The 24,759-nt window shown below is 57.4% G+C and overlaps 3 protein-coding genes across 5 annotated transcripts in view; 1 reads left to right on the forward strand and 2 right to left on the reverse strand.

Moving 5' to 3' along the window:
- Window positions 1-5,192, forward strand: part of TNXB (tenascin XB) — a 49,360-nt gene extending 44,168 nt beyond the window's left edge. Inside the window, exons 28-40 of the mRNA XM_084229089.1 lie at window positions 1,132-1,434; window positions 1,715-2,050; window positions 2,295-2,417; window positions 2,539-2,682; window positions 2,862-2,981; window positions 3,096-3,239; window positions 3,356-3,486; window positions 3,598-3,730; window positions 3,821-3,972; window positions 4,063-4,159; window positions 4,248-4,409; window positions 4,497-4,660; window positions 4,960-5,192. Of these exons, the coding sequence (XP_084085215.1) occupies window positions 1,132-1,434; window positions 1,715-2,050; window positions 2,295-2,417; window positions 2,539-2,682; window positions 2,862-2,981; window positions 3,096-3,239; window positions 3,356-3,486; window positions 3,598-3,730; window positions 3,821-3,972; window positions 4,063-4,159; window positions 4,248-4,409; window positions 4,497-4,660; window positions 4,960-5,061 (2,111 nt within the window). The 3' untranslated portion in view covers window positions 5,062-5,192. The remainder of the gene's footprint in view (window positions 1-1,131; window positions 1,435-1,714; window positions 2,051-2,294; window positions 2,418-2,538; window positions 2,683-2,861; window positions 2,982-3,095; window positions 3,240-3,355; window positions 3,487-3,597; window positions 3,731-3,820; window positions 3,973-4,062; window positions 4,160-4,247; window positions 4,410-4,496; window positions 4,661-4,959) is intronic.
- Window positions 5,193-5,293: 101 nt separating this feature from the next.
- CYP21A2 (cytochrome P450 family 21 subfamily A member 2) lies at window positions 5,294-8,082 on the reverse strand (the record flags this gene model as incomplete). 2 transcript variants are annotated; one of them, XM_084228011.1, is made up of 10 exons in its annotated part: window positions 7,550-8,082; window positions 7,374-7,463; window positions 7,100-7,254; window positions 6,917-7,012; window positions 6,719-6,820; window positions 6,530-6,616; window positions 6,197-6,397; window positions 5,797-5,975; window positions 5,618-5,721; window positions 5,294-5,529 (listed from the first exon to the last, which is right to left on the reverse strand). In XM_084228011.1, exons 1-10 carry the CDS (start codon window positions 7,752-7,754, stop codon window positions 5,294-5,296), a joined length of 1,455 nt encoding a protein of 484 aa, XP_084084137.1. In that variant the 5' UTR covers window positions 7,755-8,082. The 2 variants fall into 2 exon arrangements, with proteins under 2 accessions (XP_084084137.1, XP_084084136.1); XM_084228010.1 differs by having other exon boundaries at window positions 7,100-7,250; window positions 7,367-7,463.
- A 2,264-nt stretch (window positions 8,083-10,346) lies between these two features.
- Window positions 10,347-24,012, reverse strand: LOC311167545 (complement C4-B-like; the record flags this gene model as incomplete). Of its 2 annotated transcripts, XM_084228635.1 has the most annotated exons (41): window positions 10,347-10,592; window positions 10,723-10,855; window positions 11,097-11,180; window positions 11,328-11,426; window positions 11,509-11,598; window positions 11,726-11,828; window positions 13,298-13,372; window positions 13,491-13,581; window positions 13,692-13,878; window positions 13,958-14,051; window positions 14,890-14,949; window positions 15,228-15,395; window positions 15,470-15,702; window positions 15,922-16,093; window positions 16,197-16,313; window positions 16,407-16,563; window positions 16,698-16,773; window positions 16,928-17,137; window positions 17,275-17,364; window positions 17,459-17,510; window positions 17,746-17,955; window positions 18,081-18,220; window positions 18,499-18,569; window positions 18,658-18,769; window positions 18,862-19,059; window positions 19,340-19,414; window positions 19,581-19,707; window positions 20,002-20,160; window positions 20,321-20,506; window positions 20,596-20,778; window positions 20,914-21,093; window positions 21,201-21,316; window positions 21,745-21,877; window positions 21,969-22,074; window positions 22,220-22,316; window positions 22,505-22,587; window positions 22,783-22,871; window positions 22,951-23,021; window positions 23,231-23,429; window positions 23,628-23,826; window positions 23,948-24,012. In XM_084228635.1, the coding sequence occupies 41 exons, from the start codon at window positions 24,010-24,012 to the stop codon at window positions 10,451-10,453; spliced, it is 5,232 nt and encodes a 1,743-aa protein (XP_084084761.1). In that variant the 3' UTR covers window positions 10,347-10,450. The 2 variants fall into 2 exon arrangements, with proteins under 2 accessions (XP_084084761.1, XP_084084762.1); XM_084228636.1 differs by lacking the exon at window positions 13,491-13,581 and having other exon boundaries at window positions 13,739-13,878.
- Between the last annotated feature and the right edge of the window lie 747 nt (window positions 24,013-24,759).

Raw genomic sequence — 24,759 nt, forward strand, 5'->3', positions numbered from 1 at the left:
AGCCAGCTCCAGCGGGGGCCAGGGGCTTGGTCAAAAGCAGGAACCAGGACAGGCAACGCGGAAAGGCTCTGGCATCAGTCCGCAGTCTCCTACCCAGCCAGGCGCTTGCTCTCCTGGGGTCCTATGCCTGCAGGGAAGCTTTCCCCAGATTAGGGCAACTTCCTTCCCATGGATGAGTCAGGAGCATTTTCTCAAATGGAAAATTACTGGAAAACAAAGTGTAAGGGGCACAGAAACCAATAGAAGAGGCTGCACTGATGGGGCCAGCACCTCTTTGGAGCACCTGGCTGGGCAGGTGGGCCGAGCTGGCTGGCGTGAGTCGCCTTTGGTGTTCACTGGACAGCTCCATCCTCAGCCTTCCTAGGGAGGGAGGACCACATACTGTGAGTTCCAGGAGTGCTCAGTGCCTAGGGCAGGTGTCCCTGGCGGGGGTGGGGGGTGGGGTGGCAGCCTGTGCGGTCATCTGGAGTTGGGGTGCTACAGGACATTGGGTCAAGGAGGGGAAGCAAGCAACTGACCCAGACACAGCACAGATGCCCCACAGGGGCAATAAAGCCACAGTGTTGGCGCTCACAGAGGCCCAGGATAGCAGGAGTCCATTCAAAACCAGGGGTATGGCAGCAGATCAAGAGAAAGAAGATGCTAGAAGAGCCTTGGTCCCATTCTTTTTTTTTTTTTTAAGATTTATTTTTATTTATTTATGCATACGAGAGCTGGCCAGAGGTGTGGGGGGTGAGAGGATTCACCAGAGACAGGGTGGGGAGCAGAATAGGTGGATCTACTGAAATGCACTGCTGAGGGGAGCAGTGGGCGACACAGGAGAGGTCTGCTGCGCCATGTGGGTCACCACCCTTGCTGGATCAAACTAATGCTGCAATAGTTTGATAGTGGCTGGCAATAGTGGCTGGCAATAGCTTGATAGTGCTGAGACTTTAACCCCTGAGCCACCATTGGTCTCTCTCTTCTTTACGTAACCAGAACTCATAAAGTCCCTACCTTAGCCTCAGGGATGCCTACCCAGCCTTAGGACTCCCTCTTTGGAAAGTGAGATGGATGGGGAGGGCCCCACTGCACCCCCCAACCCAGCTTCTCTCTTGGGTTTCTCCTGTGCAGCTCCAGAAGTTACGCCAGCCCCCCCTGACTCTGCCACAGAGGCCCCCGAATCTTCTGGAGGGCCCCGTCTAGGGGTGCTGGCAGTGAGTGACGTGGCCCCGGAATCCCTGCGTCTCTCATGGACCGTGGCCCAGGGTCCCTTTGACTCCTTCGTGGTCCAGTATTGGGACACAGATAAGCAGCCCCAGGCCTTGCTCGTGGGTGGCGACCAAGACAAGGTCCTCGTATCAGGCCTGGAGCCCAGCACCTCCTACAAGTTCCTTCTCTACGGTCTCCAGGAAGGAAAGCGGCTGGGACCCATCTCAGCTGAGGGCACCACAGGTACTGCCAGCCAGAGCCCTGCATCTCGGCCTCTCCTACCTGTAGTCTGTGACTGAGAAGATGAAAGGGGGTGCCCAGAACTGATGACTGATGACTGTAGGGAAAGAACACAAGGAGGGTCTGTGGTGGGAGAAGGGGTGCACTAGCACGTCATCATTACCCCAGCTCCTCATTATCCCCATTTTACAGAGGAAGAAATTGGGACAAGGGTGGGGTAGCAGAGGGGGCTGCCCCAGGTCACTGAGCCAGTGTGTCTCTGTTGCCCACCCATTCTGTGCAGGGCCTGCTCCTGCCGGCCTAACCCCAGGGGAGCTGGGGCCGCACCTGTCCCAGCTGTCCGTGACTGACGTGACCACCAGCTCCATGAGGCTCAGCTGGGAGGCCCCACCCGGGGCCTTCGACTCCTTCCTGCTGCGTTTTGGGATCCCATTACCAAGCACTCTGGAGCCATACCCACGTCCCCAGCTGTACCGGGACCTGAAGGTGCCAGGGACACAGCACTGGGCTGTGCTCCGGGACCTGAGCCCGGGGACCCTTTACAGCCTGATGCTGTATGGACTGCGCGGGCCTCACAAGGCGGACAGCATCCAGGGCACTGCCCGCACCCTCAGCCCAGGTGGGTCCCACACTGGGCACATTCTAGCTGGCCCAAAATGGGAGGTCTCTGTGCTTCATAGGGTGGGTGTGGTGCTTGGACGGCTCCGAGGCATTATCGAGTGACTTCTGTTTCCAGGTCTAGAGGAAAGGGGTGGTGGTGAGCTGTCTGGAGTTGCGGGGGTGCAGGGAGGACTTGGAACTCTGGGACAGGAACCTCCTTGCCCAGTGCCCTCACCAGCATTCCTTGGCACTGCTTCCCGCAGTTCTGGAGAGTCCCCGTGACCTCAATTTCAGTGAAGTTGGGGAGACCTCAGCCAAGGTCCACTGGGCGCCTCCACCATCTAGAGTGGACAGCTTCAAAGTTTCCTACCAGCTGGCGGATGGAGGTGACACCCTTTTGCTCATGTCCTCAATGCTCTCATTTCTCTGCTCCCTCTGCCACTTCCCCCACCCCACCCCTACGTCCCTCTTGCTTCCCTGGGCGAACTCCCAAACCTAATGTTTCAGGGGAGCCACAGAGCGTGCAGGTGGATGGTGGGGCCCAGACCCAGAAACTCGAGGGGCTGGTTCCAGGCACTCGGTATGAGGTGACCGTGGTCTCTGTCCGTGGCTTTGAGGAGAGCGAGCCTCTCACAGGCTTCCTCAACACCGGTGAGCTGGATCAGGGCTCAGGCAGAAGGTGGGGGAGGAAATAAGGGCATGGGCGGGAGTGGGGAGAGAGTGAGGTGGGAAAGGGTTAGTGGAGGCTCCCTTCAGAGGAGAGGCCTGGCAGCTTGGAAGGGTTAGGGGTGGGCATCGTGGGTCAGTTCTGAACCCCTCCCTTCTCCCAGTTTCTGACGGCCCCACCAATTTGCATGCGCTGAACTTGACGAATGCATCCGTCGTGCTGCATTGGACACCCCCACACATCCCGGTGGACGAATATGATGTCCGGGTGACAGCCCCAGAGGGTGAGCTGGGCTGAGGTTTCTGGAGGGAACTTGTCCAGGGTGGGGAGAGGAGAGGGCAAGCTGGAATCCAGCAGGGGATGGGGCAGACACTGACCTCCCCACCTCCACACCCAGCCCCCTCTGTGCAGGGCTCAGCCCCTGGCAGCGCTGTGGACTACCTGGTGACTGGCCTCGAGCAAAAAACTAACTACACTGCCACGGTGACGGGCGTTCGGGGCCCTAACTTCACCTCCCCAGCCAGCATCACCTTCACCACAGGTAAAGCCTATGAGGCATGTGGGGCTGGGATTGGGGGTGCAGCAGAGGGGAGAGGAAGTGCTTGGGAGCCAAGATGGGCTGCATCTCCATCTTCTCTTTCTTCCTCCCCCTTCCAGGATTGGAGCCCCCCGGGAACTTGGAGGCCAAGAGAGTGACCCCCCGCACAGCCCTGCTCACTTGGACTGAGCCCCAAGATCCACCAACTGGCTACCTGCTCAGCTTTAGCACCCCTGGCGAGCAGACACAGGTGCCCCCACCCCTGCAATCACCCATGGCCAGCTCCCCTCCCTGCATTCCCTTCTAGGCGGTGCAGTCTCCACCTCGGCCTCGCTCCTGATCGCCCCTCATTGTCCCACAGGAGATCCTGCTCCCTGGAGGCGTCACCTCTCACGAGCTCCTGGGTCTCTTTCCCTCCACCCCCTACAACGCGTGGCTGAGGGCCATGTGGGGCGAGAGCTTCACACCGCCCGTGTCCACCTCCTTCACCACCGGTACTCGCACCCCGGACCTGCGCTCGGGGCTGAGGGGAAGAGGGTCTAGGGGTTGGAACAAGGACAAGCCCTTCAATCTCCTCTCCCCAGGTGGACTGCAGGTCCCCTTCCCCCGGGACTGCGGGGAGGAGATGCAGAACGGGGCCGGCACCAGCAGGGCCACCACCGTCTTCCTCAACGGCAACCGCGAGAGGCCCCTGAACGTGTTCTGCGACATGGAGACCGATGGGGGTGGCTGGCTGGTGCGTGGCCGCCAGAAGCCCGGGGCCCTGCACAGGGCAGGGGCTGCTGCTCCGGTGACCTAGACTGAGGGCCCCCCACCTGCTTCCTAGGTGTTCCAGCGCCGCATGGATGGACAGACAGACTTCTGGAGGGACTGGGAGGACTATGCCCACGGTTTTGGGAACGTCTCCAGGGAGTTCTGGCTGGGTCAGTGCCTCAGGGATTGGGAGACCAGGGAAGGGCCGGGAGGCCTGTGGACACTGGGACCCTGATGGGAACATGCTTCCCACCCCAGGCAACGAGGCCCTGCACAGCCTGACCAAAGCCGGAGACTACTCCATGCGCGTAGACCTGCGGGCTGGGGACGAGGCCGTGTTTGCCCAGTATGACTCCTTCCGAGTAGATTCGGCCACTGAGTTCTACCGCCTCCACGTGGAGGGCTACCATGGCACTGCAGGTGAGGGCTGGGGCGAGAGGGCGGCGGGGGGCGGGGGCGCCTGGCAAGGCTGGGGGGGCCCTCATGCTCCGTCCACTCTTCACCCAGGGGACTCCATGAGCTACCACAGCGGCAGTGTCTTTTCCGCCCGTGACCGAGACCCCAATAACTTGCTCATCTCCTGCGCTGTCTCTTACCGCGGGGCCTGGTGGTACAAGAACTGCCACTATGCCAACCTCAACGGGCTCTACGGGAGCACAGTGGACCACCAGGTGAGGGGCCTGGAAGCAGCACAGAGCTGGGGTGGCTGGGGCTCACCCGCCTGGGTAGGGTACGCAGTGTGAAGGGACAAGGTCCTGGGCCCCGCGGTGCCTGGGGGCCTCGTCTGTGAAACGGGACACTCATGCCAGTCTCACCAAGGTATGTCGCGGAGGAGACAATTTATTGGATGGAAAGGGACAGCTCCCGGCTAAGCCTCTGTCCTCTGCAGTCGAGGGCTATGGAGGGAGCAGGGTGGGGGGAGCAGAGAGCAGGTCTGGCTCTGACACTCTCTCCACGACACCCTTCCCAGGGAGTGAGCTGGTACTACTGGAAGGGCTTTGAGTTCTCTGTGCCCTTCACGGAAATGAAGTTGAGACCAAGAAACTACCAGCCTCCAGCCCAGGGAGACTGAGCGCTGCTCGCGGCTCCCGCGCCCCCATATGACTGCCGCGCACTGAGGGGTGGCGCCCAGAGAAGAGCCAGGGGTCACCTTCAACACCCAGCCACTGGAGCCTTCTCCACGATCTCACAGCACTATGTTTACAGGGGGGAGGGGAGGGGTTTGTGTGGGAGCAATAAAAGGAGAAACTGAGGAAGGTGTGTGTCCTGCGCTGTCACCGGTGCTCCCCCGGGTCCAAGCCCCTCTACCCCCTGGGCTGCAGCCGCACCTGGAAAGGCTGGATCTTGAGGTTGGTGCCTAAGTGGGGCTGGGGCTGCAGGGAGGGCAGGGCGCCCTCGGGCGGCAGCAGCGTGAAGGCCTGGAGCAGTTTCACCAGCACTACATAGAGTTCCAAGCGCGCCAGCGGCTCCCCCAGGCATATGCGGGACCCACAGCCGAAGGCCAGAGAACTGGGATTTGGGTCACGGTCCAGAAAGCGATCTGTGAGGTGGGAGAACAGATCTGGGGGTCAGCCAGCTTCACAGCCTCAGCCTCCCCTGCACCACTGACACCCGGCCCCGCCGCTCACCTGGCCGGAACTCATGTGGCTGCTCCCAGACAGTCTCGTCCAGGTGGGCACCTTGGAGGTTGGGGATGATGACTGTGCCTTTGGGGATGTCATAGCCAAGGATGCTAAGGGTAGAGTAGAGTTAGATACCTGCCAAGACCCCCTTTCAGAACCACTCATCCCTACCTCTCTGGTGTCACCTGCTGGACCGTGTAGCACGGTGTGGCAAGGCCAAGGGCACCACAGGCCGCAGGCGCAGCACCTCAGCGATGGTGGCATTGAGCAAGGGCAGCCGTGCACGGTCCTTGTATGGAATTCGGGAGCCTGAGGCGCTGGGGCCCAGCTCTCGATCCACCTCCTCCTGCAGCCGCTGCTGAATCTGGGAAATGCGGACAAGTCCGGCGTCTGAGTCTGAGTCCTGCTAGCAGACCCGCAGCTCCCAGCCTCCGGCCACTCCCTGGCACACACTGCAGCAGCCTTGGTGCCCACTGGGAGATACTCCCCCTGGGCCAACACCCTGCATTGGGCTGAGTGAACTGGGTCTCTATGGCCCTGGCCAGGCTGCCAGGAAGGAGCCTGTTGCCTGCCCCCAGTGCACACCTCAGGGTGATGAAGCAAGAACACCACAGCCCAGGAGAGAGTGATCGCTGTGGTCTCCGTGCCACCGATGAAAAGGTCCACCACAGACATGTGCACGTGCCCTTCATGGAGGTGTCCAGGGCCCTTCTCCTCTCGCAGCTCCCCTATCCCCTGCAGCATGTAGTCCATCAAGTCCCTCCACAGGCCTGCCACCATGCTCTCCTGGGGCGGGGGGAGGAACCAGCTGAGAGCCCCACTTGGGGAGAGGGCTGGGGCTGCAGCAGACCCAGGAACATGCCCAGCTCTGGGGCAGTAGCATCCCTGGCGGTGGGCTCAGGGGAGCCCGGTCCCCACCTTGTGCTGCATCAGCTGCTTCTCTACAAGGCGGTCCCTTTTCTCCACGGCCTGCTTCAGCCTCCAGAGGCCTGGGTTGGGGAAGAACTGGGCAGAGTAGCAGAGTTGGAGCAGCTGGGAAGAAAATCTGCTCCCCCAATCCCACCCTTTCTCCCAGGTCCCAGGCCTTTCTGGGCTCTACCGCCTCACCCTGAGAATAGGAAAGATATCCAAAATTTGGACAGACCAGTGGTCCCAGGTTTCCATCAAGTCCTGAACACTGTTGTAAAAGGCATGTGATAACGTATTCTCCTGCAAAAACAGAGGGACTCATTTCAGTTCTGGATCAGGGTCAGGGAGGGGCTAAAAATTGTACCCAAGCATAGGTGAGGGCAAGAGAGCCTTGACCTTGTCTCCAAAGGTGAGGTAACAGATGACGCTGCAGGTAAGGAGAGAGAATTCCTTCTGGATGGTCACAGGGGCGCCCGCCTGGGCTCGCATGCGCTATGGGGACAGAGCATGAGTTAAACAGGCTGAGGACTGACAGGGGAGGTGGGGCCGACCCCGGTGACCATGGGGCTCCAGCCTCACCTCGCAGAACTCCTGGGTCAGCTTCTCCACCAGGGGCTCCGCGGAGCTGCGCATAGCCAGCAGCAGGGCTGAGCGGGTGAGCTTCTTGTGGGCCTTCCAGAGCAGGGAGTAGTCCCCCAGCGCGAGGTCCTCAGAGTAGTGTGGCATCATCCTGTCTGCCATTGGGTGGGTGGGGGAGAGGAGGGGTCAAATTGACCAAGGAAGCCCAGGGCCTGACCTTCCCTGCCAACCCCCAGCTCCTGCTTCTTCCTTCCAGAAAAACCCCACCCCTTACAAGATGGGTTTTGGGGTCTGCCAGCAAAGTCCTCCCGCTTCTTGACCATGGCTTCCTCGATGGTCCTCTTAGAGTTCAGCACCACCACATCTGGGGGAAAGGCAAAGCAGGACATCAGCAGGGAGAGGACCCCACGTGCCCACTGTGGTGGGGCCGGGCAGGGAGCGGGTGCTCACCTTGCAGCCCAAGGCGCAGTCTGTAAATAGGCCCGAGCTTCTGAGTCAGGGTAAGCAGATAGATGGGGAGGTCAGGCTGTCGCAGGTGCAGAAAGCCAGGGACTAGAGGGGGGAGGTGGAGGCTCCTGAGCTTCCACTGGTTCCACAGCAGGCGGGCGCCAGCCAGCAGGACCAGCAGCAGCAGCAGCACTACAAGTGGCAGCATGGCCAGAGACCGCGCATGAGGCCCTGGCCCGGCCACTTATAGATTCTGGGACTCCCATCTACCTTGCTCCTCAGGCTGTTCTGGAACTGCCCCGAGCCCTCCCCTCAAGTCCTTGCCTACAGTACCCCCCCCTCCTCCCTCAGAATAACACATTTCTGGACAGGCACCAGGGTGGTGGCCTTGGGGCATCTCCTTCAAAAAAAAAAAAAAAAATTTCTCTTCTTTGAAGAGCAGGAACTGCAATAGTGACCTTTCTTCCACAGCCAGGATCATCAGCTTACTGGCTCCATGTCAACCATGCAAGAAAATGTGTGCACTCTGGCCTGCACCTTCCACCCCATGCCATCTTGGACCAGCTTATTGCCTCGGAGTTTGTCTCAGAAAGGGGCCTCCCTGCCTAACCTGCCCTCCAGAAGTGCCTAAACAAAATGAGATGAAAGTTATCAGTGTGTTTTTCTTTAACTTACAGAGAGTGACCCTATAGCTAGTTTGCCAGGGTGACCCCAATTTCTACCTATAGATATATATTACAATATACCTGATACTCTTTAGTTGTAAGAAGAGACCACCTTGAGCTGACTGAGGGCAAAAATAAGAATTGTATACAAATACAGAGGGACCTCACAGAACAGAGAGCAGGGAAGCAGGAGAAAGGACCTCACTGCCTTGGAAGGCCAGGGACCAGAAATGGAAAAGTCCTAGAGAGTTTCCTCACTCTTCAGCCCTCCCCCTTCCACGTTCACTGTCCCCTCCTCTCTCTGCTGGCCAAGCTGCTTACATTCCCAGGTGCCTTGGGGGTCAGAGTCCAGAGGTTACAGGTCCAGTCCCAGGGGGAGTGGGGATTCCCAGAAGGATGGAACATGGCCCCCATGGATTCCAAAGTCCCCGGGAAGGAGGTCAATAGTCACAGCCAGATTCAGGGGTCCAGCCCTACTTTGGAGGCTTAGCCATAAGGGGTGATTTCTGGACTAAGCAGGGCTTTTAGGAACCCCTTTTGTGGGTTGAGGAAGCAGCTGAGAGGCTTAGAGGAGGGACTTGGGGAGAAGTGACACCAAGGCTGTGGCAAGGCCCAGTGAGAGATCAGGACTGATTGGGGCTGGGACTAGGAGCCTGTTGGTGAGCTGAGGCCCAGGCTATTCCCAACTCCCTGGCTCTGTGAAATGTGTGTGATGGGGTGGGGGGGCGGGGGCGGTACTGGAGGGAGACATTCTTCCCTCAGAGCTTCTAGAATACAGGCTGTGCAGCTGAAGAGTCAAATGAAGATCCCACCTGTGCCACCCAGGAGCTTGAAGAGTTAACCCCTGGAGGCCCTGGTAGTAGAGGTTCAGGCTCAGTTGGGATCTGTGCCCAGGATCTCTATCTCTAAATGGGTGGAATTTCTGGGGTTGAGCAAGAACAGTTGTAACTTTCCTCGTAGTTGGCCTCCTAGATCTAGGCCCAGTCTTGTCACAAGTACAGCTGAATCCCTGGTTCTTATGAATTTCTGCCTTCACCATGCCCACTGGCTTTGGGAGACAGATCTGATAGGCAGTCACAGGGCCATGTAAACAACAGAGGAAGCCTCTGAAATACAGGGCAAGGACAGAACCTCTCAAAGTTGTGTAAAGAGGAAGCGACTCACTTGAAAGGATAGTGACCTAGAAAACTGGCATGCTTGTGAACTCCATAAATTGACTCCATTTATCTTGCCAACCCTGTCTTGTCTACTGCTCCTCCAAATCCAAATTCCAGATATGACTAATTGCATGCAGTGTTCCCATGTGCTGTCCTGCACTCTGACCTCTGAACTTTTTAGTCTCCTTCTTCTGCCTCAAAACCCCTCATCTACGTGACTCTTCTACCCCCCCATTTTCTTTTCTTTTCTTTTTTTTTTTGTGGGACCCTTGCTGGTGGCTGGGGATCAAACTGGCACTGCAGAGGCTGCGGGTAGCCTCGCAACCCAGCAGTCAACCACTGTGCCACCCGGGGAGGCCCGAACCCCCCATTTTCTACCTGACTCCTCAGCCTTCAGAATCCAACTTAGAAGCCTCCCTTGCCCACTCCTCATAATCACCCAGACTGGGTCAGTTGCCCCAACTATGTGCCCCTCAGAACCACACAGCTGCCTCATATCACACCTGTCACAGAGGAGGGGGACCTGGCACAGGCTATGACACAGAATGAGAGTTCCATGGATTTCTAGTCTGTGATTGAGTGACTGGTTGCTGAACATCTCAGTTTCCATCAAAACTAATCTCTGCAAATTTATCTAGATGGATTTTAAGGTCAGCCCTGAAGATCTAAGGTGTGCCAAAAGTGTTGACCAAATTGGGTCTTTCACTTGCCCCCCAGAAAGCTAAACTCTGAATGTCTTTTCACAAAGGAGCTTTTTATACAAGGTGATTACCAAGGGAATCATGTGGCTAATACCCTTAGAGAAGCGGCTCCCTGATGGCGGGTCTGTGATTATATACGGGGTGGAGGATGGCCAAGGGTCGCCCAGGCTCTGAGAACCTAAGACTGCAAACCCTGGCCTTGGGTGCCCCCAGAACCTGGAAGGGGCAGTGGAGACACTGCTCTCAGCCCTGGAGACATATACTGACACATTGCTGCAAAGGTCTTTATTGAGAGGTTGGTCCTGCCCTGGGGGCCCAGTGGCAGCAACAGTCCAGAGTCGCCTTTCCAAGCTCAGGCTCCTCTGGGTGGGAGGGCAGCCCTTACACCTGGCACCCTTGAGTGCCATATTCCTGGAGGAAGTTTCTGAATTGGGTGCATGCTGCCCGATGGCGGGTGCTCCTGCACAGGCGCTCAGAGGGCATCTCCTCGATCCAGCTGTATGCATCCAGCAGGTATTGGGGGCTGCAGGGGCAAAGAAGCGGTCATGGAGGAGGGCACTGAGGGACGGGGGGACAGGCGGGAGAGAGCTAGGCACTCCGGTACTGAGGCAGCAGGCCTGAGAGCAAGGGACCGAGCGGCCCAGAGAACTCACTCTCCCTTGAAGTCATGAGTGACCCCATCCAGACCCATGATCAAATATTCTTTCCCAGGTTCCAAGCGAAGGCGGCATGAGGCTCGAACTAGGAAGTTCCGGGTCTGACCAGCAGTGGCCTTGGCATCGTTGGCTGAGGGGAAAATGGGTGCAAAGGTGATCAGAGGGCCAGAGAAGGACAAGTCTGGGGCCGGGGCTTTGGTGAGTCCTCTCATTTTATGCTCACTACTCCCAACAGGGAGGGGCAACCATTTTCCTGTTTATGGAAAGCCCAGAGCTTCTGAGAGGACTTCTCTGAGTTTCCACTATTCCAGGCAGCCAGGCCCCACATCCAGACCTCAGCTTCCTTATCCCCCCAGCCCTTCCCCTCATACTGAAGTGCAGGACTTGGGTGATATTGGTCTCAAAGAGGCGGAAAGCAGCTCTGCCATCTTCTCGGAGAACCTTCACCTGGAAGCCTAGGAGGGATTTTAGAAGGGAGGAAGGTTAGTTACCCCAGGCTGAGAGGCTGCAAGTTGGTGTCAAAGAGGCCGCCTGTGCTGAGAGGAGCAGGCACGACCAGAGAGACTGAGGGTGGCCCAGGACAGGGCAGGGAAGAGACTGACCGTAATCCACCCGTGGATAGTAGCAGGCAAACTTCATCCTGTACCCGTCCTCCTCCTGCAGCCCCCGCTCCAGGGCGCGACGCTGTCGGGGGCACTTCCCTGAAGTCAGGAGCGCAGATGAGACAGTGCAGGCCCCAATCACGCCCTCTTCCCAGCCCTGCCCCCAGGCCCCAGGGCTCACCCTCAGCACACTGGCAGACTTCAGCAGAGCACAGCGTGGACAAAAGTTTGCTCTTAGTTGGTGCCCCATAAAACACAGAACATTTGTGCTCTGGAGGAGAGCAGAGAGGGGGGTCAGGACACATGTCTTCCAGGACTCCCCTGCCACCACCCACTGCCCCAGTCCCTAGTGTCCCACAAAGGAGTGCCAAACCTCCCGAGTGTCCCGAAGTGCTCACCGGGGTTATAATAGTCATACAGGGTGGCGCTGGCCGGCTGCACCAGCCCCACGGCCACCTCCTGCACGGCTCCAAAGCCCACACACTCCCGGGAGGTGGGGACCTGGCAAGGGGAACAGGCAGTCAAGGACAGTAGACTACTGCGCCGAATTTCCTTGGTTTCTGATTCCCTTTGTTCTTCAGTGTCCTTCACATTCTTCTAACTTCTGGTCATTAGACTATTAAAAATGCTCCCCAAGGTCTCTGCTGACTTCACTATCTAGATGGTGACCTCAGTGCAGACTCTGGTACAGGCGTCTGTGGACATGCCACGTTCCCCCTCAAACTCACCCTGTGAGCTGGTGCTTCCCTTCCTTTGTGCTCCCTGGGGAGGTCTCCACTCCCCAAATTCTCCCAAATCTCCTAGGCTGGTGACGGCCAAGCTCAATTTCAGCCATATTCTTGCATTAGGATTTTTGCAAGGTGTATAAATTCTCTAAATTCATCGTCATCCCCAAACTCTCTCACCCCTCTGAATAGCTTTGTCAGTAATGCAACTGGGGTCTGCCTCATCTGCCAGAAGCCAGTGGCAGGGCTATCACTTCACCTGCCCTCCGTGACCCTGCCACTCACTCCCAGGCCCAGGTCCCCTTCCTCACTCCCACACTGGTCTAGTCCAGCCTGGTACCCTACCAGTTTCCCTTGAGGTTGGTCTCCTGCATGGTCAGCACCCAGCCTAGAAATTTCCCTGACTCTTCACTTTCCATTGTGTCATGCAGACCTCTCTCCCTGGCTTCTGCACACATGAGCAGGGGTCTTCCCTGACCCACAAACACCGGCTAATGGCATTAGAGTCAGTATTAACACGCCTTTTCACATTTTCTCTAAGAGGTTATAATAGGGGCCTCCCTGGTGGTGCAAGGGGTTAAGACACAACCTATGAAGCTATCCGCAGTCATTGCAGCATGAGTTTGATCCCTGGCCAGGGAGTTACCCACATGGCACAGCAGACCTCTCCTGGCTCACCCGCTGCTCCCCTCAGCAGTGTATTTCAGTCATTCCTCCTGTTCTGTTCCCCACTCTGTCTCTGGTGAATCCTCTCAACCCCCACACCTCTGGCCTCTATCCCAGTTCTTGTATGCATAAATAAATGAATCTTTAAAAAAAAGAAGTTATAATAAATGTCTAAAAACATGTTTGAGAACCATTAGAGGGTTGTTAACTCTGTTTTAGCCAAGTCAGCCCATGAAAAGAAAACCTCATCCATGACACTATTGCTATATAAAAGAAAATATACCTAATATCAAAAACAAACAAACAAAAAGTCTAGGAAGGTCAACAAAACAGAGATGGGCCCTCAAGATGAATGAATCCGGCTTAGTCAAGGCTCGCTCCCAAGCCCTTCCCAGCTGACTGGCACTGGCCTCCAAGCCACTTCAGGGACTCAGCTGCCATCCCCAGCAGGCACCTCCCTGACTCTGCTCTGACACACATCCCAAGTTCTAAGAGCTTTGGCCACCAGCACAGCTGTCTCCCGGGGAACTTCACCACAACTAGACCCAGTGCCATTCACCCCCTCCCTTCCCTGCTCACCGAGTCAAAGTACAGCAGGATGTGGGGCCCCTCGGTCTCAAAGTGACTCACGTAGCGGTCAGAGAGAGAGGTCAGCTGTTGGGAAAGGGAGACGGTCACGGGGAGGTGGCTGTGAGTCCTGCACCAACAGGGCCCAGCAGCTGGGGCACTGTGGGATGGGGCAGGTGCTATGGGGAGGGGCAGCTGACCACACCTTCTCCAGGTCAGCCCGAAGTGCATTGAATCCGCTCAGGAGGGTGATGTCCGCGATGGCCATGCCCGACGGCCCCAGCTTGCCATTCTGCCTACAGAGAGCCAGGCCCCGTGGTTGGCACCAGGCAGCAGACCCCCAGCTTCTGTCCTGCCTCCCCTCCTGGGGCCCAGTGGTGCCCCACCTGCAGCCCTGGGCACTCACCAGATGCACACAGTGTACTGCACTCTGGATTCCTGTTCCTCAGCCACCTTGGGTGCCTCCCTCCTGCGGCGGTTCCTCCGTCCCTCAAAGAGCTGCAAGGGTGTCACTGTCTGGGAATGGGCCTCTGGGTCATCCCTGGCTGGAAACTCGCCATACTCATAGTCGAAATAGTCCTCGTTCGCTTCCACTGTGTGGGGACAGCATTGAGGCTTGGGCCCTGACACCTGCCCCATCAGCATCCCACAGCCTCTGACCCCAACACTCACTTGTGTATTCCACGTGGCCCATGACCGTCACTTCAATATGAAGATCCTGGCAGGTCGAGTTCTCCATGTTCAGGACATTGTAGGTACGAAGGATCTGGTTCAGCAAGGGGCAGAGAGAGGACAAGGGCATTTGGGGCCAGAGAACTCTCTCCTGGGCCACACCTAGCGGCATCTCCCCAGACTAAGGGGCCAGACTTCACCCCCCGGCTCATGCTCCCCCTTAACCAGTCCAGAAACCTGAATGGACCCAGGTATTGGTTAGATGATGAGACAGAGGCGGGGGCAGGAGCATGTCCCTGGGGGGCACCAGCATCCTATATTACACAGAGGAGGCTGAAATGAAACTCCCAGCTGAGGTGGACATATAGGGCAAGAAGCAGGGGAGGACAATCAAGGCAGGGAGATCTCTGTAGATGAGTGGATCTGCCTGGGTGGGGAGGGGAGCAGGGCCCCACTGTGTGTGCAGAGGACTCTGACTGTTCTCCAGGCTAATCTGACTGGTGTTAGCACAGAGTCCTAAAAGCAAGTGGCAAGGGCAGCAGAGGAGACACTGCAGCTACAAGGAGAGGCTCAACAGTGGGGGCACCAAGATAGCCTCGAGTAACAGCTGGACTCCTGCAGGGAAGGGGATTTGTCGACAAGGTGACACAAGAAGAGTCAGGTATGGAACATGCCAGGTCTGAGGTGGTATAAAGCGTGTGGAACCTGTGGCTCAGGGCAGAGGCCTGCATTGAGGAGCCAGATGTGTAGGCCCTCAGCTCTGAGGGGTAGAGACAAGAGCAAAGGAAAAACACCCAGGATGGAGCATAGGGACTCCCAACCTTATGTGCGTTCCTTCTTCCTGGACTGTGAGCTCTGCCCACAGGTCTCCCACCCAAGCCCCCAGCCCTGCCCTTTCCTGCGCCCTGACATCTAGTGCCGCTGGCTCTCACCTTCAAGGTTCCTTTGCTGTTTCCTCCCACCTTCACGTTAATCTTGCTGTCCAAAGAGAACTTTCAGGAACACAAAGGGGAAATAGGTGAGAAGGTACACTGCAACCTACTTCCTCCTCCTTAAAAACAACTCCAAAGTTTACCCCTTCACATGCTTTATCTCACGTGGGCTTCCTAATAGGTAGACTACACATGTTATTTTCAGATGAGGAAAATGCACCTTGGAGGTTAGGCGACTTTCTCCAGGTGACCAATGAGTAAGTCTCCCTGAAGGGTATCAGGAAGAGGTGCTCTGGGAGCCTGAGGGAGGGGATAGGCCAGATGAGGGGGTGGTTCACCTGCAGCTCCTCCTCCAGCCCCTGAACTTGGTGGTTAGACAGCTGCAGCACATGGGACTTGGGCCCACTGCGGCCCACGGAGCTGAGAGTTACATTGAGGCCCTTCTCCTCAGTGGTGTGGGAGGCGATCCAGTATGCAGATAGGGCGTCCAGGGCGATCACGGTGTCCTGAGGGGTTGGGCCAGGACTCAGGCACTTGGTCTCGGGACTACCCACCCCCAGAGCCCCAGGGCAGCCCCTACCTGGGTGCTGCGGAACCCCCCCTTGTAGCTGCCCTGGTTGTTGAGCCAGGTTGCAGCCTGATCAGCCATCTCTGCCTTGCCCTCCCGAAGCAACAGGTGTAGCAGGCCGTAGGCTGTGGTCTCAATCCATTCGGCTGGGGCCTGGGGCACAGGGTCTTCCGGGTTTCGAGGAGCCGGGGTGGCTGACACGACATTGTTCTGTGAGCCCGTGACTGAGCCCCAGTACAGGCTATCTGGAAGTGAAGGGACACCCACAGGTGATCGGGGATGAGGGGAAGGTCTTATCACCTGGTCCTATGACCCCATCATGCTTTCCTGATTCTACCCCGGTCATCCCTGGTCAGGCTTTCATTCCCCATCAGGGCCTTCACTCAATTTCTACCTGTGGGTACACTTAGGGGTCCCAATGTCCCCAACCTCAGGCTCACTGCCAGGACCCCCTTGATGCTCACTGCCAATCTCCTGGGCCATGGCCATGAGGTTGTTGTGGGCAATATCCTGCAGGTCCTGGGAGGCCTTGGACAGTGTCAAGGCATAGGCGGTAATGGCAGCTGCATGGGAGCCCAGGAGTCCTGTACTTGCTTTTTCCCCCAAGAATGAGTTTGCTTTTGAGATGGAAGCTTCCTAGAAAGCGGGGAGGAAGGTTGGAGGCTGGATACCTGGGTTCTGAGGGAAAAAGGGAGGAAAGCTTGGGGTCACAGGAGGGCGGTTATGTGGGTGTCCCTACCACTCTCTGCTTCAGCGCCTCTGCACTCTTGTCCTGGAAGGCAGCCAGTCCGTGCTGGAGGGCGACCACCACAAAGGCTGTGAGCGCCACGGTCTCGTCATTGCCCACCAAGCCCCCCTAGTTGATGTGGGGAGAAAAGAAGCTGTCACCAGGAGCGGGGAGGGGCTGGGAGGGTTCCCACATGTGCTCTCTGGCCCCACCTCCCAGCACCTGCATGCCCCTGTGGAGAACGGGATGCAGGTCCTTAAATGAGCCGTCCCCCTGTTGCTGGGTCAGAAGCCACTCAGCTGTCTCCTGCAGCTTCTCAGAGGAGCCGCCCACCTGCTCCTGGGCCAAACTCAGAGTCTTCAGCACAAAGGCTGTGAGCCTAGAGGGGAGGAAGGGCTGGCTGGGGAGAGGGACTGGTCCCTATGGGGGACACATCCCACTCTTCCGTGTCCCTGTTCTGCCCCCAGCAGCCCCAGAGCCTCTCAGAGGCCAGAACCACTCTCCCAGCCTCACCAGGTACTGCTAGACCGCGTCAACCAAGCCCCATAGGAACCATCTTCTTTTCGAAACTGCTGGATCCGTGTGTAACCTTGGAGAGGAGAGGTGGCCACTCTGTGCCCGAGGCTCCCCACTACCAAAGCCCCCCTCTCTCCCTCCCTTCCCCCGTCTAGCCATCCAGGCTTCCCATCTTCCATTAATTGCTCCCTGCCAGGCCCCACTCCTGCTGCCCCTGCACCGAGAACCTTTCTGGATCAGATCCACAGCGTGGTCCTTGGTCTCAGGGGGCAGCAAGCTCCACTGCTCAGTCTTGTCCAAGTAGCGGGAAGCAGCCAGTGTTGGAGACAAGAGGACCATGGTTTGTTCCCCGCAGCCCTGGGGGAGCCTCAGGAGGGAGGCCAGGCCTCCCGGTGACAAGGCCCCTCCAGAGCCCAAAGTGGTCAATGGATCTGAGGCTGTAGGAGAAGGAGAGGGTTATGATTAGTGAGGAGGTCGGGAAGCCTAGGTTAGAAGGTCATGGGGTCAAACAGGGGTCCAAGGGTTTCGCATGAATCTCAGTATGGCCCTTGGAAGGGACAGAGCACACTCCCACCTGTGACCCTGACAAAGCTACTGAAATCTCCATCAGGGATAATATTGGAATCGGAGTTGGCAGGAATTTCCAAGGTCCGGGCTCTGTTGTCTGGGGAGATGAGGCAGGTTGGCAGTCTGTCCTGCTGCCCACATCCCCCGCCACCTACAAGCCCTTAGGACACTGATGGTGGGACCTCACTCACCTAGGGGGTTGAGTTCATAGACAAGCTCCTCCATATGGATGGCCCCTTCCTTCTGCCTCAGGGGAAACACAGTTGTGAGAGACCACATAGGACTGCAGCTCACCCCGCCCAGTGCAGACTCCCAGGACTCGGAGTTGAATTGCAGAGTTGGGCCAGAATTGTGGAAGAGGTACACAGACTGAGGCATTGGGCCTGGCTGTTGGGCCTCTGGCTTGGCCAGCAGAGAGGGTGCCAGGGGTGGGTGGGGAGTAAATCTGGGAGTCTGGATTCAGGGATGCCCCATTTACCTCAATACGTAGAACTTTAGACACTGCATCCCCCACAGGGAAGTCCAAGGACCCTCGAGCTACCACCTTCAGGGGTATAGCAGTAGCTGCGGTGGGCACCATCGAGAAGCCAACAGGCCGGGCAGATCCTGCAGGCACCATCACCTGCTGGGCCAGCCCTCCACCCCCAGCCAGACACAGGCCCTCCTGTGGTGTCACGTGGACGCTCACCTAGGGACAGGAAGATGGCGATGGACAGAGCCGCAGCCCAATTAGGCGCCCCAGCCCAATTAGGCCCCCCAACCCCAGCTTCCAATATGGCTTCCCCATGTTCTCAGGTTCCCGAGGGGCCTCACGGTTAGATTTTTATCCAGGTAGTTGTAGAGCACAGGCCGAAGCTCAAGCTGCTCAAAGCGGCGGATAGACACAGGCAGGCGGAGGTGCAGATGGAATTCTCGGAACACTTGGATCTTGAGCGGTGCAGCCACACACAGGCCTGATGGATGGGGGACAGGGAGGGCAGAGGTCAGAGGCCTAGGGCATCAAGGCCCCAGGGTCCCAGGGGGGAAGTCCAGAGAGTGACCCAACTCTGTCTACCCGCCATCCCTGCTGCCTAGCCTACCAGCCCCCTTGTATGGGAGCATGTTGGTGCAGACTTCCCCAGGCCTTTGACCGCCTCCCTATACTAACAGCAGTGGGCTAAGCAGGGTGCCTGAGTCAAGGGGGGCGGGGGTGGAAGTGGTGATGCTTGAGGTCCAGGTAGGGTGGCCTCACCTTTGGTTTCAGACAGGCTCACACCATGGATCTCCCATGTGGTTATAGAGTCAGGGACCAGTGGTGAGAATCTGTGGGAGAAAGGAGAGAAGCCCATCAGACCCTGGGCTGCCCCCAGACATGGCCAAAGGAAGGGCCAGACCCACCACATGCCCTTACTGGAGGAAGCCGTTCACTCGTTCCACATTCCACAGCCAGTTCTCTGGGAAGTAGCTGCGCACGGGAATCTCATCCTCCTCAATCAGGTCCTCCTCCTGCAGGGTCTCCAGGACTATGGGGACCATGGAGGAGGAGAGTTTGGAGGGGCCCACTTGGCCCTTCCAGAAACCCCCACCTGTCTCCCAGCCCCACTCAGCCCCTCACCTCGGGCAAGGCCCCCCTGGTCCCTGGCCCGGGCCTTCTTGCGCAAGCTCTCAGCAAACAGGCAGCAGGACAGGAAGGGCTCCCGGCAGTCTGGCTGTCCCACGCGGGCTGCCCGCTGCTCACAGGAGCGGATCATGGGCAGCCGTGTCAGCCCGTCCTGGCAGCAGCGCCTGGCCACTGGGGAAGAATACTGGCCCACTGCACGGCAAAGTGAGGGTTAGCATGAGGGAACAAAAAGGAGACACACCTCATCCCCACCCTGACCAGCACTCACCCTGAGAGACCAGCGATGCGAGAAAGGACAACAGAGGACAGCCTCCCACCCATACCATCCACCTTCAACCCCAGAACTTGGATCTCTGGTCCCCAATACCATATCCTACTCACCCAGGAGCAGAGGAGCCGAGAGATAGACCCCTCACCCCCACCCTTGCCGAAGTGGAGTGCTTACGTTGCTTCACAGGCACCCACAACTCACACTTCTCACTAATCTCCTTTTGGAAGTTCACGTTTCTTTTTTCCCGGGTTTTCTTCTCCTTGGGACAGCTGAGACCTGGCAGAGAGCAGGTGGGCAAGTAGGGTGTGTGGCCTTGCATCAACCCTGCCAGGTCCCCTACCCTGGCACAGCCCTTCCTGCCCCTCCTCTTCCTCTCTTGCCCCTCGGCCCCTCCTCCTTCCTTATGTCCCACCACCCTCTCCTCTTCTCCGCCTGTTCTCACTTTTTCGGAGTGGGGTCCACATATTTCCATCAGAAAAGGCTAGACCCACTTCCTGGAACACCTGAACAGGGGTGTCCCCACCCCCAGGACCACAGCCGAGGTTATAGCTGTTCATAACTTCGAAGACCTGTCAAGAAAAGGCAGGATGTTACAGAGACAGGAGTGGCTGGCGGGCACACAGGATCAGTCACTCAGTTTTGGGGTCGAGGGCAGAGTATGGACACACATGAAAAGAGATAGAGACTAGGGAAACGGAGACCCCAGGGGCCAACACTTGAGGGAAAACCTGGGGGGAGGGCAGAGGGAGCAGCTGGGGAGCCTGAGTGAACTCTAGGGGCCAAGAGCCAAGACTCAGGACTCTGGGCAGTGGAAGCATGGGTCATGGAGAAGCAGGGGTGCTGGGGAGAGGGCCCTGACACACCTTGGCCATGTCAAGGGGTTTGTGGGATGTGCCACCCACAGCATACAGAGCCGTGTCCACAGCTCCCAGCGCCACCAGAGCTGGAGAATCCGTGTGCAGGTGAAGCTTAACTTTATCCCCAGGACGATATTCTGTGCTGCCTTCCACCTTCAATTCCAGCTGGCAGAGGTGGGAGGTGGGAAGCAGTCAAGCGAGGGAGCACTTCCAGTCCTGATCATCCTCAACGTGCCCCAAACTAAACCCATGCCCTATTCCCAATTATTCTCTAAACTCCCCCAACGCACACACACCCTCCATCCATCTCCCCCAATGCCATTACCTTGCCCTCACAGTCCCCAGCCTGGACATCCACTCGCAGGGAGTTGGCCACTGGGAGGCCTCGGTGGTAGAAGAAGGCCACAAAGTAGAAGGAGGGTGCCAGGTCATGGTTCACAAATATGGAGACTGAGGTCAGGGTCCCCGATGGCTCTCGACTCACCTTCACGATCTGGCCCCTGGATATGATCTGGGCCAAGAGCAGTTTCCTCAGAGCTCTTTCCTGCAGAAGCCCCTCCCTGCACCCCTGCCCTCCTCAATGACCTGGCCCGCAAATACCATATAGTAGTAATAGGAGCTGAGCCCATTGGCACCAACAGTTCGCAGGTTCAGGTTAAAAGTATCCCCAATGCTAGGGGGTCGAGGATCAGGCCTCTCAATGGACAGAAATACAGGGCCTCCTGAGGAGGGGGCTTTCACAACGAGCCTGGCTACGGCTGGATGCGGAGAGCCTGCAGACACCTGGACAGAGGGGGGCAGAAGGAGGGTCAGCGGCAAGGACCCAGGCCCTCAGTTTCTCCCCCCAGGCCTGGGCTGTGGCTCCTCTGGAGCCCAGCTGGCCCCTCATGCCCTGCCCTCTGTGCTTGGGAGTCCCACCAAGAGCTGCACTTCCGAGGCCTTCAGATTGACAGCAACAGGAATGATGACTTGGCCGTTCCTGCCTGTGCTTTGTTCAAAGTTTTGGGTTGTAGAAGCAGAATCAGGGAAAGAAAACGTGGCAGAAACTTTGACAGGAATGCCAGAGGCTGGGGAGCCCGACATGTCACGGACCAGGGCCTAGGTGGGGGGCAAAGGGGCAGGTAAAAGCCAGTGGTCAGTGAGGCCTTGTATCCTCCTGACCAACACCCCCTCCGCCCACTCACCCTCCCCCTTCCAGAAGAAACCTGTAGCAGAAAGGGAGCCCCCGGCACAAGGTGTCGCTTGGTGTTGCTAAGATCCACGGAGAAGGGAGATGACACAAAACGCCATGACGTGAGCTCAGCCTCCTCTAACTCCCCCCCTGCAGGATACAGGGTAGAGAGAGTTGGAGGACAAAGAACCTCAGGAGAGGACAGGAGAGCAAGGGGATGGGGTGCAGGGACAGCTCAAGTGTCTCCCACCTCAAGAGAGTGAACAAGACACAGGTCTACTCATCTACATGTGTATGGGTCACGGGTCACGCAGGACCCAGCACACAGGTGGTACATAACACATGTCTGCTGGAGGGAGGAATGGATGGAAGGATAAACAGATGAACAGACAGGCGGATGGATGGATGCATGCGTGAGCAAAAAATAAAATGAGCCAGGAGGAAGGTACCCCTTCCCCAGAAACACAGTTGGGTCAATCTCCCAGGGTTTTCCTGGCTTTGGATCTGAGATCGGGGGGAAGAAGAGTGCTAAGAAACTGGGGGCCAGTTCTGGGTCATAATCAGGGGGATCCACCCACCTGGAGACTCAATGACGGCTGCCGCGACATAGAGGCGCTGCCCTGGCAGGTTGGTAATATCAACAGTAAGCTTTTCCAGAGCACCCCGAAGCTCAGGCTTTGAGAGGGAAATGTGGCACTGGCCATCTACCAGCTGTGGCAAAGAAGAAAACAAGGTGCAGGTAAGACCTGAGTCTCCCACATCACCCCCTCCTCTTCTCTCACACCTCAACCCTCCTTCCCACCTTGACTTGTTTCTCCAGTCCTCGAAGGAAAGTCTTGTTACCATTGTCACCCAGGAGCCCAAAGCGCACATAGGCCACTCCCTGCACTGGCTTCCCATAGATGTACCTGCCGCCAGAGAGAGTGGGGAGGGGGTGGGTTGAGGGCTGTGGGACATGATGGAATGGTCTGGGAGGGCGGGAGGCAGGGCTGCACTGCACATTCATACTGAGTGGGGAGCCCTGGCACAGGCCCCCATGGGGCGGAGGGTTACCTGGCCTGGACTTCTAGTTGGATTTCATCAAGAAAATTAGGCGTTGTCAGGATGTAGGGCTTTCCAGGGATGATCTTCACCTCAAAGTTGGGCAAGACTGACTCGGGGTGAAGAGATAGGCACGTCAGTCTCTAGTGAAAGGATCCTTTAAAGATGCTCCTCCCCTCAGGGTTGGGGCACCCTATTCCTCCTTCCTGCCCACATTTGTACACACTCCCCACCTCGCCTTCCACCCCTTACTCCCTTAGAAAAGGAACTGCTGTTGCTCCTATCTCTAGTGCTCACCATATTTCTTCACCTCAAATTGGGTGCTCCTATTGGATTCCAGGCCATCTGAGAATCGGGCTGAGATCCTCCAAGTCCCTGGCCTGAGGAGGGAAGAGGCAAGGACTCAGCCCTTGTGAAAGAGGGTCATAAAGGAACCAGGTACCTGCTTCCTGGCACAACTGTGAGGGGGTGAACCAGGGCTCAGGGGGGCTCGGGATTGGACTCTGTGTATTAGAGAGTCAAGGGAGACAGGAAGGAGGCAGTGAGCCGGACAACCCCACGTGGGGCCAGCTCACTCTGAGATGTCCGGGATCACAAAGTCATCCTGGTAGATGGACGAAGGTGAAAACACCTCCTTCTTCCGTACAAGGAGGCCGTGAGAGTTCTGCATGGGAGTAGAAGTGATTATGGGTGAGTGATCAGTCAGCAGCCAGGGTCAAGAAGGTCAGAGGTCAGGGACTCACCTCCACAGTGACAGTGAGGATTTCAGTGGATGGGCGCATCTTTTGATCCAGAGCAAAGACCCGGAACCGAACTAAGAGGGGCGGGTGAGAGAGGCGAGCAGTTCACGCAGAGGGTGGGCCTGGGCCTCCCTCCTCCCTCCAGGGGTCAAGGTGGAGAACAAATATTTCCCAAGGAGCCTCCCCAATGGTACTTTCAGGTTATCTCACTTAAGGGACACCAAGTGTGACTTAAGCAGGCTTAGGGGGAGTTAAGGGTAAAGGCCCTGAGGCTGAGACGCACCCCGCTGGCCAGGGTTATAAATGGGCTGGTCAGTCTGCACAAAGAGGTGCCCCCGGCGAGAGGAGAAGAGCAGGTTGATGCCCTGAGTGTCTGTTTTTCTTGACAGAGCCTGTGTCAGCCATGATGACTGGGCCACCAGCTGGATATTGGGGCCTCCGCGGAGGTTATGGAGGCCACAGTTCTCCCCTCTCAGGGGAATCTGTCAGGACAGAAGCAGGTGAGAGACAGAACAGAAGGAAAATGAGAGATTGAGACAGAAACAGGAAAGGAGACCATTCATGAGGGAGTAGAGGGAAGGGTAGTGAACTAGGCTAAACCCAACCCCCAAAGGCAATGACAAGAAGACACAGGGGAAGAGGAAGGTGCTCAGCAGCAGGAGGGAGTGGCATCCAGTTACCTGGAGACTGAGGAGTATGAAGTCTTCTTCTGAGCTGAGGGTGAAGGCCACTTTTGGGGAACAGCGAGCATTATTGTCAGATGGATTCCTCAGGAACACTGACCCTTTCACCACCTGTCCCCGGGGAGCATCCTGGAGCTGTACCCCCACTGATAGGGGGACCCCGAGGTGAACCACAGAAGGAGCAAACAGGAGCAACCTGGGGAGAAGAGGTGCGTATCAGCAGGGGCCTCCATTCACCCCACCACCCCCACCGTGCCCACTGTCCCACTGCCAGTCCTGCCCCTTATTCAAGCACTCCAGCGTCCTGCTTCCAGAACCTGGGCTCCTGTAGAGATGAGGCAAAGAAGCTGAAGGCCCAGATCAGGCCCCAGAGGAGTCTCATGACTGGAGGACCCAAGAGGGATCAGACCCCTCAGTCTGTTTGCTCCTTTCTGGTCAACCCCCGGCTTGGAACAAATTGACTCTGGACCTTGCTCCTCCCCTACTCCAGCCAAGCCGGGAAACCACGTGATAGTCAAGAAATGCAACTGGCCCCAGGCCCAGTATTGGGGGGGGGACCCTGGATACCTGGGTTCCTGGGGGAATCTGAGGAAACTGTGGCCAAGAGATAGATCTTGTCTTGCCCCGTTAACCCCTTTCCTCCTAGCGCGTGGGCACCTCCCCCTACTGCGTGTGTGTCTACAAAGTACATGTGGCTGGACACACACAGCTCCTGGGTCAAAGTCCAATGAGGACCAGGGACCCTCATCTCTTACTGTAACTCCCACAAAAACTGAACTACCCCAGGTAGGTTTTTACTTTTTGCAGGCACTAGAAGTTGCAGTTTAGATCAGGGGCACAACCACCAACCCACCGGGAGAATTCACCTCACCATTCCTTTTCTGAAAAATGAGAAAAAGCTAGGGCCCAACTTTGTTTTTACTCCTAATCCCCAAGCAAGATACCCAAACATGCACATCACATTAAACAAAGGACAACCTGGGCCTCCCCGGTGGTGCAGCGGTTGAGCGCCGGGTTGTGAAGCTGCCTGCAGCCTCTACAGCGCCGGTTCGATCCCCGGCTGCTCCCCGGCCACAGGAGGAGGGTCCACATGGCTCGCAGACCTCTCCTGCTGCCCGCTGCTCCCCTC

Source organism: Talpa europaea (assembly GCF_964194135.1).
Source record: "Talpa europaea genome assembly, chromosome: 2".
NCBI lineage: Eukaryota > Metazoa > Chordata > Mammalia > Eulipotyphla > Talpidae > Talpa > Talpa europaea.